The 16,967-nt window shown below is 39.3% G+C and overlaps 1 protein-coding gene across 1 annotated transcript in view; it reads right to left on the bottom strand.

Moving 5' to 3' along the window:
* LOC115628204 overlaps positions 1-2,404 on the bottom strand; it is a 34,426-nt gene extending 32,022 nt beyond the window's left edge. Inside the window, exon 1 of the mRNA XM_030524197.1 lies at positions 1,983-2,404. Within this exon, the coding sequence (XP_030380057.1) occupies positions 1,983-2,285 (303 nt within the window). The 5' untranslated portion in view covers positions 2,286-2,404. The remainder of the gene's footprint in view (positions 1-1,982) is intronic.
* Between the last annotated feature and the right edge of the window lie 14,563 nt (positions 2,405-16,967).

Consider the following 16,967-nt stretch of genomic DNA (forward strand, 5'->3'; position numbering starts at 1 on the left):
CAGCAGTCAAATTGTTTTCGGCTGATCTGTAGCTCTCGATCATTGTTTGCACTGAATCTTTAAACAGCGAAGGTACATGTTGCTCACAAAATCCAGTCCCATAAGTGCGTGCATTCTATTGTCGATCTGTTGCTTCGGGCAAAACTTCGGGCATAACATAACCAAGAGGTTGCGTTGAATTGCTTCCAAAGCCACGTAAAGTAAAAAAAAAGTCGCTGCATTTCACCGATTTTTGTTAAAAACTGATTCTCCCATTATTGTGACGTCAGCGCCTGTGTCGACCAACCCGTGCACCTAAACGTTGTTGACCATCAGCTTCTTTAAACGTTTCGCCTGATAGACCATGTTGACACCTTTCTCTGCTTTACATTATGCTCTTTATGTAAATGCTCTGCTGATCCGCAATTAAAACCATGCTGCTTCTTTCGCTTTCGATTTTCTTTTGAGCTTCCAGTGCCGACGCACTGCACACATATTGTTTTCCAAATTCATAGACCAACAATTCATAAAGTTCTTTATAGTCGAAGACTGTTGTCGATTCCAAAAATAATTGAGCTGTACGTGTCATTTTAGAGCGCGCCTGTACATATTTTTGTTTCTCGTCAAGGCCGTAAGCACCGGCATTAATTCGAAGTTGGCAAACCACTGCTATATTCGCTGTCAAAGTCAGTAATAATTTTATTTAAATTACCCGCAATAATTCAGCAATCTGATCTCAGAAAGTATAGAACAACCAAACTTGGTATTCAGATTCTCCTAAGAGTTTGAGTTTCGAGTTTAAGTTTTCGATGCACCCCCACTTTCCCGCAATTCGTGTTTTTTCCATAACTCCCATAATCGAATTTTTGATTCAAATTTGGCCAATACCTCCAGTTAGTGATTATGACTCCGTATGCAAGTTTCATTATGATAGGAAGTTGTACCCATAAACATGAACTTGGCCCGTAGCTGTTGTTGTTGCAGCTTTGCTTCAACTTTGTGATGCATACAAACATGCATATAAATACGCAGACACGATTCTAATGTTAAAACTGTACATGAACATGCCTCCACTTTTGTATGTATGTATTGAATAATTTGTATTTAATTAAATTAATTTAAAATTTAATTTTTAAAACAATTTTGTTTTAATTTTTATACTCTGTACCCAAAGGGTATATTAGTTTTGTGCGACTGTACATGGAACACACAGAAGAAGACGTGGCAGACCCCACAAAGTATATATGTATATTTTTGATCAGGATGACAAGCTGAGTCGATATAGCCAGTCGATGTATGAACGCAAAGATCTCGGAAAGAATAAGCGCTAGAATAACCAAGCTTGGTATCCAGATTATCCTGAATCCGAGGAAGGACGAGTTTCATCATTTTTTTTTCTGATGCACCCCCCCCCCCACTCACGATTTTCTATAATTCTTGGGATTTTGAACTAAAATTTGGTAGTCACACCCAGTTAGTTATTATATATCCAAATTTGTGCTGCATACATACACGCAGAGACACGATTCTGATGTGTTGAATATTTCATACTTAATTCAATTAAATTAATTAACTTTTTTTAAATCATTTTTTTTTTGTGGAGAGTACAGGGTACACTACTGTCGGGCTTGCTCGACTGCAGCGTTCTATCTTCTTTTTCCTTTTTTGTGGGAGGTACAGGGTATTTAAGAGTTTAGCTCGCTGGACTTCAGCATTCTCCTATTGTTTTTATACAAATGCATATACATTATTTAATAATGCAATATGTACGTACATAGCACTTGCCTGTATATATGTATATTAATATATGTATGTACATATACATATTTATGTATGTACTTGTATGTGCATCCTCATACTCGTATGCATAAGTATCTAAGTATGATGGCTCAAGCCACTTAAAAGTGTATACTTTTTTATACAGGCTGATACCTAATACGTATGTACATATGTATATATCCATACATATGGCTTTGTTTTTGCGTACATTATTTGTTACATACCGGGCTGATGTTTTTATAAATATGTGGAATTGGTGCCTTGGGAGGAAACGTCCATGTTTCTATCCTACTGGCGCGCACAAATGTAATGTGTTGACTGTCTTTTATGGCGCCGCCTTTGTTATTGTCCATTTCTTCAGGCGGCATACTTTGTTGTTGATCTGACATAAACTCCCCAAAAGAATTGTAAAGAGGATACTGCTGCTGGGCAGTAATATTTGGCGATGAGCCGAGCGACTCCTCGCTTTTCCGCAATTTAGTACGAACGAGAAGCATTGTAATTGATACAGTACTGCTATTAATCATCGTTTAGTTTCTGATACTTTTAAAGTTTGTAGTGTGCTAATTTACAGATATGTATATATCATATATCACAGATTGTTATACACCAAGTGCCTTCATCAGAACATAATAGAGAACGATACACAAACCCCAAACACAACACTTAACCGAATAGTCATAAGGTTTCTATCAGAACTAGTGATGTAAGCTGTCATTAACACAAGCGATTGTTTTAAATTAATCGATTAATTTCTTATACACTTAACATCGGCCTTAAGCAGCCCATGCACACGCGAATGATGTTTTCGATGGTTATTTGTAAAAAATGAATACGTCTTCGGTGCTTCGTAAAAAATATAAGTTTATTTTAGGAGGAAATCACGCACTAACGCACATACTTAATGTTAACCATGGATATGCGCATTCTATTTAAGAACCACAAATGATCAAAACAACTTTTGCATTATATACACATCAAAGTGGGTAACAAATATTGATTGGAAATACATATCTCTATATTTACAATGTAATAAGAAAGGATCAAAATTGCCTATACCGGTAGAACACAAATTCTATCCGAGTTTAACAAAATCTAGAAATGCGATGCAAGCACAAAAAATATCGGACAACATCGTTGTATCGTTGAAAAAAATCTACGACGCTCGATACATCGATGTTTTTACGTGGCTTTTATCTGTTACATACCTGGTAAAATTATATACAATTAAAAATCTAAAGCAAATTATCGAAAACTACAAGATAATGCATATGTAAGTTGAAATATTAAATTCAATGGTTCATTTTTACACCGTATAGAATATACATCTATATATATAACAGTTTGTTCTGACTGACTGACTGATTGGTGATCAACGCACAGCCCAAAGGGTAAGAGCTAGGAAGCTGAAATTTGGACTTAAGTATCCTTTCATAGCGTAGGCTGACGATAAGAAGCGATTTTCGAAAATTGGGTACTTGGTTTTTTGAGATTTTTCTTGAGACCTGAAATATGGGAGTTTTCCTATGAAGAGAGGCAGTCAACAGTGACGGTAAATTTGTGCCGCTTATGCTCTTTGAATGTGTGCGTGCACATATATACATGTATACGTTTATATGTATTTGTTCTTTTGCTGTTTAGCGAGCAGTAGCTTCGCTTTTCATGGGCATGAGAATTTCATACACTGTTGGCATCTTCTGTCGCATTGTATGAGTATGCAAGTGAACTCTGTCAACAGTGTATGGGTTTCTAATAATGCCTATAAAAGCACACATACATACATATGTATGTATGAATGCAAATGTAGTGTTCATATGCAGACAGTAGCCTTGACATTGGCATGACCTACCTCAACTTGTATTTATGCACAGGCAATTTTGTTGATTGACTATTTCCTATTTTTGTTTGATTGACTTGAATATGTGGCGGTTACATGCAGTCGGTATACACCAATGTATGCACCCCTAATCGATAGCAACCTATCGATAGCATCAAAAGCACTTGTTAACTGAGCTTCGATACACAGCAGCATCGTCCACCATCTCCGCACGTTAATTTCGCACATTGTATAATTGTATAAAGTGGTTATTGTTACAATTATTATTATTATCACAACAAGATCCCACATTGGTGACCCCGACGTGATTTAACACTGCGAAGACGTCAAATTTTAAAGAATATAAACTATCAAATGCTACGGCGATTTCTGTGGAATTACACACATACATACAAACGTAAATACATTAAGTGCCCGCGTCTCATACATATATACACACGTTTCAAATAATTTCACAACTTGATGAAACATCGGACCATGAGTGATTGTTCTTCAGACGACACAGTAATTGAAGGTACCTCCTCTGCTGATCCAACTTCGATTGAACCAGACATGGAGTCAAACAACATAGTTAACCGAGTGGCAGTGAAAGTCCCGCCATTTTGGGCCGAGCGTCCCGAGATCTGGTTCGCTCAAATTGAATCGCAATTTTGTATCGCAGGAATTTAAGCTGACCAAACAAAGTTTCTCAAATTACCGACGCTGTGCTCAATCCGCCCGCAAATGACAAATACGAGAATCTCAAGCGCAGTGTTATAGAGCGATTTTGTGAGAGTGAACAGATGAAGATTCGCAAACTTCTTTCTGATATTGACTTGGGTGATCGCCGCCCGAAGCAGCTCCTTAATGAACTTCGTGGATTGGCCACAGACCGCATAAGTGAAGATTTTCTCAAATCTTTGTGGATGCAACGTCTGCTACCACATGCACGTGCCATTCTTCAAGCATCAGGCGATGATTTACAAGGCTTGGCGAAATTAGCTGACAAGGTCCTCGAATTTGGAGGATTCGGCCAAGTCAACGTAACTTCTAGTACCGCAACGCCATCTAACCCAATAGACAAAATTTTGCTCGCTTGGATAATTTGGAGAAATGCATTCCATGAGAAATGGTTCCATGAGAAATTTGGCAACAAGGCCAAAAAATGCAAGCCACCATGCTCATTTAACGATTCAAAAAACTAAAAACCACTTCTGTTCCGCCGCCCACCGAACCAGAAGTCAAAAGCTACGTAGCACGCATCACAATTTACGACAAGGGCACTCAACACAAATTTTTATAGGACACAGGTGCTGACGTTTCAGTTCTGCCGGTTTTACCCAAAGATAGATTTAATCTAACAAACTCTTTCAGTTTATTCGCAGCAAACGGCACGCCTATCAAAACGTTTGGTGAAAGGCGCCTCAAACTCTCACTTGGACTGAGACGCGATTTTGTTTGGACATTCATATTGGCAAACGTTTACATGCCAATCATTGGGTCAGATTTTCTGAGCCATTTCGACCTGTTGGTTGATGTTAAGCGGTGCACATTTATCGACACAAAATCATCGCTACAATCACGAGGCATCGTTGTCCAAGCGTGCGACCCGACGATAGTATCGCACATCACTAACGACGATGTTGCTGATTTACTCGTTGAATTCAAACAACTGGCAATCCACAACCATAACACACAGCCGTCTCCTTCCGACGTAACGCACGTCATCGAGGCCAATGGACCAGCAGTCTTTTCCCGACCACGGAGGCTCACTGGTGACAAACTAGCTGCCGCAAAGAAAGAATTTGCTTACATGGTAGAACGTGGAATTTGTCGTCCCTCTAGTAGTAGTTGGGCATGTCCGTTTCACATGGTTCGAAAACCCAACGGCGAATGGAGACCATGTGGCGATTATAGAGCACTAAATGCAAAGACAGTGCCTGTCGCTACCCACTACCATTCGTGCATGATGTCACAAACATTTTGTACAACAAAACGATATTCTCAGTCATCGACTTGCAGCGGGCGTATCACCACATTTCAGTCGAACCAAAAGACATACCGAAGACCGCAATTACCACACCTTTCGGATTGGTTGAGTTTTGTTACATGACCTTTGGTTTCCGCAATGCAGCCGAAACATTTCAAAGATTTATGCACAACGTATTGCGTGATCTAGAATTCGCATTTGTTTATGTCGACGACATTCTCATCGCTTCTATCAGTATGGAAGAACATAAGCAACATTTACGAACAGTGTTTGGACGACTTCAGCACAACAAGTACAATCAACGCTGACAAATGCCAGTTTGTAAAGAATGAGGTCCAATATCTTGGTCATAAAATTAATGCAAATGGATTTCTACCATTGGAAGTACGAGTCTCAGCCATACGAGATTTTCAGCAACCTGCAACAGCATGTCAACTGAAGAAATTCTTAGGCATGATAAACTATTACCGTCCATTTATACCGAATGCGGTAAACAGTCAAAGCAAACTGCAATCGCTGATAAAGGGAAACAAGAAGAACGATAAAACTCCAGTGGAATGGACTCCTGATACTGTAAGAGCATTCCAGGACTGTAAGGACCAACTTGCTAACGCTACTTTATTGACATTTCTCGCCCCAAATGCAAAACTCTCGTTAAGCACAGATGCCTCTGACACCGCTGTTGGAGCTGTAGCACACCAACTAGTGGATGGCAAACTTCAGCCGGTTGGTTGTTTTTTCAAAAAAACTGAATCCTGCACAAATTAGGTATGGAACCTACGACCGCGAACTGCTGGCAATATGTTTGGCAATACGTCATTTTCAATATATTCTAGAAGGCAGACAATTTACTGTTTACACAGATCACAAACCACTCATCTTCGCATACTCGCAAAAATTGGACAAAACTCCACCCGTAAGAGGAAGGCACTTGGAATTCATAAGCCAATTCACCACTGACATCAAACATGTGTCTGGTAGAGACAATGAAGTTGCGGACTTACTCTCTCGCATTAATGCAATCACCGAAATAAATTTCGATGATACTGCCCAAGAATTTGATCCGGAACTGATGCAAATACTGAAGGATAACCTTGCCGAACACGTCGTTTTCCCTTTACTGCGACGTTAGCACATGCATAGCTCGACCATTCATACCACAGCAGCTTCGGCAGAAGGTGCTGCAAAAAATACATGGTCTATCACATCCAGGACGGAGAACTACACAAAAGCTCATCTCAACATGATTTATTTGGCCGTCATTGTCAAAAGACGTTGGCAATTTTGTACGCACATGCACGCAATGCCAGAGATGCAAACCGGGAGCTATGGACCAACAGATCAACGTTTTGATCACATAAACATCGATATCATCGGACCATTGCCAACCTCACGAGGAAACCGATACTGCTTGACTTGCATCGATCGATTTTCCAGATGGCCTACAGCAATTCCAATTCCCGACATATCAGCTGAAACTGTAGCCACAGCGCTGATAAATGGATGGATTTCTTTATTTGGCGTTCCACTTCAAATCAGTAGCGATCTTGGACGCCAGTTCGAGTCAGCCGTTTTTTCTTGATTGATGCGAATTTTGGGTATTAACCATTTACGCACAACCGCCTACCACCCACAGTCAAATGGTTTGGTGGAGCGCTGGCACCTCTCTCAAAACAGCCATAAAATGTTACAGGACCAACGACTGGTGCGATGTCCTGCCTCTAGTCCTGCTTGGATTACGTGCCACGTGGAAAGAAGACTTAGGAGCCAGCCCAGGGGAAATGCTTTTGGGATCATAACTTCGCATTCCCGGTGAGCACCGCCTACGATCGCCGCGGATCCCGAAATACTTTCACGTGCAAAGGGCTCCAGAGAAGAAACACCGACTCCATCCTTTATCACCACAAAATCGGGTCGACCCGTCCGGTTCCCTCCAAGATACCGATAGGTTCCCATCTAACCGCGGAGCACTGTGGCGGTTACATGCAGTCGGTATACACCAATGTATACACCCCTAATCGATAGCAACCTATCGATAGCATTAGAAGCACTTGTTAACTGAGCTTCGATACACAGCAGCATCGTCCACCATCTCCGCACGTTAATTTCGCACATTGTACAATTCAGTTATTAAATAAAGTGGTTATTGTTACAATTATTATTATTATCACAACAAGATCCCCACAAATATAAATTTAAAAATATTTGGTGAAAACAGGGACTGTAATCATTATTAGTGTTATTAAAAAAATTACAAAATAATGATTATTTTTTAATTTTATTCATTCGCTCACAATTTAATGATTAATTTTGAGTTTTACTTTAAAACTTAACTTTAAACTTTCACCGTGAAAATGTCAGTTGGCATTCAAATCAAATTAATTTAAAAATATTAGTTTAAAAATTTATGTTTAATTAATTTATGTTCTTGGTAAAAATGGTGGTTGACAAATTGGCCGATATTTTATATGAAAATATGTACATTTAAGGGTTTCAAAATTTTGTAAAATTTATAAAACTGGTGTAATTAAATAAATAACAAGTAAAAAAGCTAAAGTCGGGTGTCCCGACTTTGAAATACTCTGTACATATGTTTACAATAATTATAGAAAATAAAAAAAAATTAAGAAAATAAAAAAAAAATTTGGTAGATTTTACCTCTCTCGGTATTCGAACTCACGTAAAGGGTTTATAATTGCACATTTACATAGCAATTGCGTCTGTGTGAGTGTATGTATGCCTATGTGCATCTATTCGTGTCTGTGTAAGCATTTTCGCAGTCAACCAAACGACAACATCAACAACAGCCGCGGGCAGCACTTGAGCAGCGCTGCAGCAGCAAATATATTTATGGCTATAACTTCTTGTTAAATCGGTCTATCATAGTGAAACTTGGCATACGGACACATAATAACTAACTGGGGGTATTTGCAAAATTTTAGTTCGAAATTCCAAGAATTACGGGAGTTACGATTTGTGGGGTAGAGGGGGGAGGGAGGGAAATTCCAAAATATACATTTTCTGCGTATTCATATAAGGCATCTTGGACTAAAATATGGTGTTCCTAGGTCTTATAGTCTCCGAGATAGGCGGTTATACGAATGGAAAATCGGGAAAACCCTCATAGGGGGGAAGTGGGGGGGGGGGGGGAAATGAAAAAAATAAAACAAACTCGTATAGAATACACACATAACGCATCTTTGTGCAAAATTTGGTGTCTCTATCTCTTATAGTCTCTGAGATCCAGGTGTTCATACAGACGGACAGACAGACAGACAGGGCTAGATCGACTCGTCTCGTCATGCTGATCAAGAATATATATACTTTGTGGGGTCTGCCACGCCCAAAAGTAAAAGAAAAAAGCCAATCCCACTTTCAGAAGCATTCCCAGAGCTACCAACGGTCAGCTTACCAAAGCCGAAATTAATTATAATGTCATCCCTAAACCCAGACAAGCCACTTTCCTCATTTTCGTGTTTCGCAGTCGAAAGGGCAATAAAATTAGTAAGCAATAAAGTGTTAAAAATTAATGAATTGCGCGATGGCAAGCTTTTAATCTTTGTTGAAAATAAAGCAATTGCCGAAAAATTCATTGCCACAAAAGAACTCCACGGCATCTGCAAAATTAAAACTGAATATCATCAAAACCTCAACCACTGCAAAGGCACTGTATATGCTCCTTGTCTCAATCATATTCCTAACGATGAGATTATCCAAGAGCTTAAATCACAGGGAGTTGTTGATATTTATAAATTCTCGCGCCAAATAGACGGCAAAGCTACTCCAACTGGAGTGGTACAGCTTACTTTTGATCTTGGCACACCGCTCGTGTAAAGGAATACATCCCAAATCCTATGAGATGCAAGAAATGTCAACTGATTGGTCACACAGCAAAATTCTGCAAAGGCAAAAGCATTTGCGACCCGTGTGGTCTTCCCCTCCACGACTCGACCCCGTGTCCACGTATTCAATGCGTGAATTGCGGTGGTGAACACGCTGCGAGCAGTAAAGACTGCCCAAAATATATCGAAGCACGAGAAATTCTAAAAATCAAAACCGTGGAAAAATGTACAATGTACGAAGCCAAAACAAAATTCCTTCAAACGAAAGCTCAAGCACTCCCTAATAACAGCGAAACATACTCAAAAATTACAGCTACACAACCAAAAACCTCCACAAAAGAAAACATCTCAATACCAATAGACCACTCAAAAAAACAAAAACCAAGCACGAAGAACACTCTACAAAAACCTTTCGACTTCACAATGACAAACTACGCAAAAACAACTCAAGAAAAAAACTTAACGGAAACAAAACCGTCCACCTCGAAAGCAGCAACTCACCCAACACACGAACAAATGATAACAACACACGACTCACAAATCGACACATACGAGCTCACAGAATACGAAAAACAACTAGGCAAAAAATGTTACCAATATGACTCAATTCTCTCTGATTCAGATGCTGATATCAGAGAAGATATTGAGCTATAATTATCATGCCCTCTTCGCTCTCAATGCACGCGAACGCCTTTTATGACCCGATGCATAATCGGAACGTTATCGCGACTTTGAGAGAGGTAGCAAAGAGAGACATCATGTAAGCTTTAAAAAAAAAAAAAAAAAAAAAACAACTCAAACTAAACAATGACACTCAATATAATTCAGTGGAACATTAACGGATACAAGACCAATTATTACAGTCTCTCTCTCTTACTATCTAAATACAAACCAAAGATAATAGCGCTACAAGAAACCCATCTCGTCAACGACAACGCATCGTTTCAAACTCCAAAGCAATTCTTCTTATACCAAAAAAACGACATAGACCCACTACACACAAAAGCAAGCAGAGGAGTTGCTCTCCTTATATCAAAATCCATCCAACACAAAATAATAAGCTTTAATTCCAACATTCTTGTTATCGCTGCAGAAATACAATCTGAAATTCCTTTTATAGTTTTAAGCGTTTATATTTCACCAACTGACAAATTTGTCGAGCACGATCTTCACGATCTACTCAACAACTTTAATAAGCCAATACTTATGATAGGCGACTTTAACGCCTGGCATTCGTTCTGGGGATCTTCCTCTAACAACCAGCGGGGCAATGTAGTTGCAAACTTTATACAAAATAGCGGCCTGATTCTCCTTAACAGTGGAAATCACACCCATTACACAACTCACAATACCTTCACGAATGTAGATATCTCCATTTGCTCGCCACCACTTAACCTTAATGCATCTTGGTCTATTTGTGAAGACCTATATGGAAGCGACCACTACCCGATATGCATACGTTTTTTTCCCAAAGAACCGCGTAACATAGGTTTCAAAGCACATAGATACAAATTACACTTAGCGAACTGGGAATAGTTTCAAAATAACATCAACCGATGGTCAGACAGAATTAATATATCAAACAACACAAACCAAGCCGCTGCCAAATTTCTCAAAATTATTAAGGCGTCTGCAAACGACTCCATACCAATAACAAACCCTAAAAGACCTACGAAAAAGAAAACTTACTGGTGGAACAGGGAACTAGAGTACTTACAAAGAGAAAAAGTTAAATGCCTAAATAATCTCAGAAGACAATTAAGCACAGAAAACATGCTAAGATACAAAAAAGCAAATGCAAAGTTTAAGTATGAAGCATAGAAAGCTCAAAAAACCTCCTTTGTAGAATTTACGAAAGACATTAACCCTACAACAACAACAAAAACGCTTTGGGACAAAGTCCATACAATACCTGTGATTCAAGCGAAATTGCAAATGCTTTCAGTAAAGTCTGGTCCGATTACTCGAAAGATTCAAACTTTTCAGATTCCTTCAGGCAAAACAAACACCGACACATAGCCCATCACTCCCAACATATATCCCGAAAGCCAAAGCAAAACTTATCGAAACACCCATTACAAAAACAGAACTCCAGTCCTGCCTCAACAGTCTAAAAGGCTCCACGCCCGGCTTTGATAACATACCTTATAAAATTTTAAAAAACATACCGCCAACCGGCATCAACAAACTATTAGACCTCTACAACAGAATACTAGATACCAGTATCATCCCCCAGCAGTGGAAAATAGCAACAATCATTCCTATCAGCAAGCCCAACAAACCAAAAAATTCAATAAATGGGTACCGCCCAATATCACTCCTTTCCTGTCTCTCAAAAACCATTGGAAAAATAATATCAAAAAGAATCATGTGGTTTCTTAATCAAGAAAACAATCTCTCCCAAAACCAATACGCATATAAACCAAATAGATGTACCATAGACCCTCTTTTAATAATAGATAATCATATTTGCAATAGTCTATCCACAAAAAATCATGTCTCACTTCTTTCCATCGACATGGAAAAAGCTTTTGACAGAGTAGGAATTCACTGCATCATACAACAGCTATATGAATGGAAGCTCGGACCAAAAATAATAAATTACATACGCAACTACCTTAGCAACAGAAGATTCCGTGTAAAAGTTAATAATACCCTCTCAAGAGAAGAACAACTGCACAAAGGTATCCTGCAGGGATCTCCATTGTCAGTGACTCTCTTCTTGATAGCTTTCAACAAACTAAGCCATATAATTAATCAAAATAAATTTTTTTCACATACGATGTACGCAGATGATCTCTGCCTAATATTTAACCCAAAAGCCGGCTATAACATACAAATCAATAATCTGTTTGTTAAAATAAACCAATGGTGCAATTTAAGTGGCACCAAAATTTCAAGTGAAAAGTCATCACACCTACATATATGTAAAAAATATACATGTACAAACATAGATATTAGATTAAACAATACAATTGTACCTAAAACACAACACCTTAAAATATTAGGACTAATTTTTGACACTAAGCACTCTTGGAACGAACATGTTAAAACATTAATAAAGTCACTAAACAATATATTAAATATACTAAAATGTTTAAGTAGCCAAAACCTTAAGTGTAACACAACCTCTCTGATTAATATCACAAAAGCTGTAATATTATCAAAAATAGATTACGGTCTCTGCGTGTACGGCAAAACAAACAAAACAAATAAAAACAAACTATCCACCCCCTACCATTCCTCCATAAGACTATCCCTGGGTGCTTTCCGGACCACTCCTATCACCAACATTCTCGCAGAAGCTGGACTCTCAGATCTGAGCACCAGATTCGAATGGAGCATTGGCAGGCAAATCAACAGACTGAACAACACATCTGGTTCGTCGCTGCACACAACACTAATAAACCAACTCAAACGCAAAAAAGAACAACGAATCCCATCAAGCCTCCAACTCATCATCAAAAAAGCCTCGCAACTCAACATAATAATATCCCCCCAGCGAAGATATAAACGAAAGTTTCCTCCCTGGTTTTTTGACACCAACTCAATCATTTTCCAACTCCACATTATAAAAAGGACACCACTCCTAAGGAGATATACACAACAAACTTCAATAGTATCCGATCAAACTTCCCAGCATGGAAATTTCTCTTCACCGATGGATCTAAAACGGACAACGCGACAGCTTTTAGCGTGGTCACTGAGGAGAATAATATTGCCAGATCCGCAATAACACCTTCCTATACGTCCATTTTCACAGCCGAAGCAGAAGCAATTTTAGCTGCAGTCGAGCTGGCAAGCGCAAATAAACGAGCCAAATATATAATATGCACTGATTCGCTCTCAACACTCCTTGCTGTTCAAAACACCAACAACAACGAACCCACCATAAGCAAAATTAGGGACATGATCTCCGCAGGAAAAACTAAAATCAAACTTAAAGCCGCCACAATAGCTCCAATAATTCTTCACAACACCTCCAACAAAAGAGACATTAACAATCTCATTAACACAACAAGCAAAATATGTTTAAAAAGTATCTGGGATGAATACACTCACCACTACAAGACAATAAATCCGTCTCGAAAGCCAACAGATATACCAATAGCAATAAACAGAAAACACGCAACTATATACACAAGATTCCGACTTGGACACACAAAACTTACACACGAATACTTGCTCACCAAATCATCACCGCCGCTATGTCCTTACTGCAACGCAAGCACTCTAACTATAGAACACTTCACCAACTACTGCCAATTTATCCTCAACCAATGTACTTCCTTTAAAATTCCCACGCCAAATCAACTACTCGCAGAGACAAATAATGTAAATATTAATAACTTCATAAAACTAATTTCTAAACTACATATAAACATATAACTAATAGAAAAAAAACAGCCTGAAGGCCTTCGTTGCTCTGGCTATACATATACTTTTTATATGTATCAAATTTTGTGATTTAGCATTAATTCTAAGTTACAAATGTTAAAATAAATAAATAAAATAATAAATAACAAAGAGCGCACAATATCAAACAGTTGGGGACATCACTTAAACACACACAGTGACACATTCACAGACACAGAGATGGGCAAAATCGGTGCTCTTTATTGTTCGTGGCACATCACTGCACTGCGTGGACACGAGTGCCGTGTGTCATATTCCAATTTCGTGCGTGTTCGTGGTGACACAATAAAGCACAAAAAGACACGAACGTGAAAATGCGATAGAAACAAAAAAAACACCACCATTGTATAATTTACAGTTAGGAAATACCCTAATATTTATTCCAGTTTTTTGCACAAAGTCTATCTTAAAACATTGTGTTATGTATTTACATGTATTTTATTGTTGAAAAAATCACAATTTGGAGCGCATAGCCAAAAAATAACAAAGCATAATTGGTCGAGTCTCGAAAATGAGTTCACGTAACAAAAGAAGTTCGTCGACTGTAATGCAAAATCAGCAAAATACTGTGAGAGATATAGAGGAAAAATGGTCTGAAAATATTGGGAAAACAGTAAACTATGAATGGACGCGACAGAAAATGAAACGAACTTAATATGGCTTCTATAAGGTATGATTACAGCTCCTGCTGAACATAACAAATAATTTTGATGTTTTTATGTCAAAGAAAAAGTTTGCTCAAAGCTGAGCCAATAACAAAACGACTGATATGGGCAAGGGAAAGACAGAACTGGATACTGTAACGTAGCTCTGGCAAAATTATTCGGTTTCAGGCTCCGAAATAACTGTTGACTTGGTTGTCAATTCTGTAGAATCTTCGTTTTATTTAATGGTATGCCGCCTCCAGTGGCAACTGACAGAATCGATGGGGGCGAGGGGTTAGGGGAAACTTAACTACAATACTTTTATTATCAAATTCGGTGGCAGAGCAACTGCTCGCCTTCGTGGCTGTACAAAAACTATACAGAAAACTGTACTATACATCTTTCCTTTTCCTTAAAACTACACCTCGCCGTGATTTTCTAGTGACGATACCCAGTGACGGTCGCCAGGGCATCGTTACACTCCCCCCTTTCTTCGGAGCGGCTGACTGCCGGTTGGCCCGCTGGTACCGCCGGTTTGGCAACGAAATTCCTGCCTACCCCTGCTGTTCTGCTTTGCTCTGCGACCGCTGCTCTGTGCAACTGATGCTGCTGCTCTGTGGACTTGCGGCTGCTGCTCTGCCCTCCATATTCTCCTTTTTGTGTCGCGATCTGCTGCTGCCTGTGCTGTTGTTGTTGACCAGATGTGTTAGGAAACAGTGCTACCCATTCAATGCGTTGGTTTTCTGCAGCGGTCAGCTTGGGATCTGACGGCCAGCGCTGTCACCTGTTGACCATGTGTTGTGGGGCTGCAGCTGCTGTATACGTGTTGTCGTTTATTGTAATTTTGGGGTTCGCAATTTAATATCTGGTCATTTGAAGTTTTGCAATTACTCCTTTGCACTTTCCGCTGCCTCGCCCGGGCATGGGCTGGTGAATAGGAAAAACAAGGTTATCCCGCCATGAACCTGTAATTAATTTTCAAATTATGTTTGTGTTCTTCTCTCACCTGGGTATAGCTCCTCCACGCTGCCGAGGCTGTTGGAATGCCTCGACAGCCGTGGTTTTGAGATCTCGCACGTGTGCCGTTCTGCTCCTGTCTCCTGCTATTGGCTGTAAACGCACAATGACCGGTGATAGGAACGCTTTCACTGTGTATTGCCCGCCATAGCGTTTTTTTTTTGTCAAGTTTTATTTATTTATCGAATCTTCTTTCACGGAGACTTACGATAAGTAGTAAAATCTTAATCTAATATAGTTCTTTAATTAATTACAATTAAATATTTGAATTGCGGCCCTAACTGTTATTGCTGGGTTGGGAGGTCTATTTGCCGGAGTCGTGTATGGCTAGCCTTCCAAGTTAAATTCTGCGCAAGTTTATTAGGATGGTTCCGTAGCTTGAGCTGGTACTTTGCTTTCACCTTGGCGATTTCATCTTTAAGAGGTCCCACATTTAAATCTTTCCGGATATTTTTCCTCCGTATGTACCTGGGTGCCCCAGTGATGGTTCTCAGTATCTTCGATTGAGCTCTCTCGATTAACTCTAATTGACTAATGGAAGCGTTTCCCCATAGTTCAGAGCCATATGTCCAAATTGGTTTGAGAACTGCATTATACAAGAGTACTTTGTACTAGTGTTTTTGTTTTGTTTTAGTGGTGAACGGACGTTTATAAGCCAATGTAGATTAATGGCCAAGTAAGCCGTCTATCCAAATGGACACCAAGGTAAGTTACATCATTTTTTTGTGGAATATTGATGTTGTTTAGAGACAATGGAGGACAAGTTTGTTTACTTAGGGTAAAGGTGGCATGTTTGCACTTTTGCTCGTTTACATGTATGCGTCAGTCTGCTAGCCATTCTTCTATGGCCACGAGTTGAGATGATAAGAGTTCTTTAGTTCTTGTTGGGCACTTGGAGTGACTTAGGATGGCAGTATCATCAGCAAATGTCGAAATTATTGTATGACTGTTTGTCGGTATATCTACTGTGCATATGATACACAGTGTCGGTCCAAGCAGGCTTCCTTGGGGTACACCTGCTTCGATTGGATGGTATGCGGAGAGGAAATCTTTGCATCTAACTGCGAAACTTCTTTGCTATAGCAAATGACTCTAGAATTTGGATATTCTGTGGAAGTAATATATTGATTTTGTGCCATTTAGCCAAACGCGGTCAAAGGCTTCGGCGACATCCAGAAAAACAGCGGAGCAATACTCTCGTTTTTTTAAATGCATTTCGTATCTCAGAGGTTAATCGGTTGACTTGTTCAATGGTTCCATGTTTTTCGCGAAAACCAAATTGGTGATTTGGGATTGCACTGTTGGTGCGTAGGTGCGGTTTTATATCCGATTCAGGAGTAGTTTTTCGAATATCTTCGATAGGCACGACAGGAGACTGATATCCCGTCTTCTCTCACTGAATGAATGCGGTACACTTGCGACTGTGTCGCTCCATGGGGATTTGCCAATATCCGTTTCGCAAGTCGATACTGCTGATGTACTTC

The sequence above is a fragment of the Scaptodrosophila lebanonensis genome, unplaced genomic scaffold, assembly GCF_003285725.1.
Source record: "Scaptodrosophila lebanonensis strain 11010-0011.00,11010-0021.00 unplaced genomic scaffold, SlebRS2 tig00000112-arrow-arrow-pilon, whole genome shotgun sequence".
In the NCBI taxonomy this organism is placed as follows: Eukaryota; Metazoa; Arthropoda; class Insecta; order Diptera; family Drosophilidae; genus Scaptodrosophila; species Scaptodrosophila lebanonensis.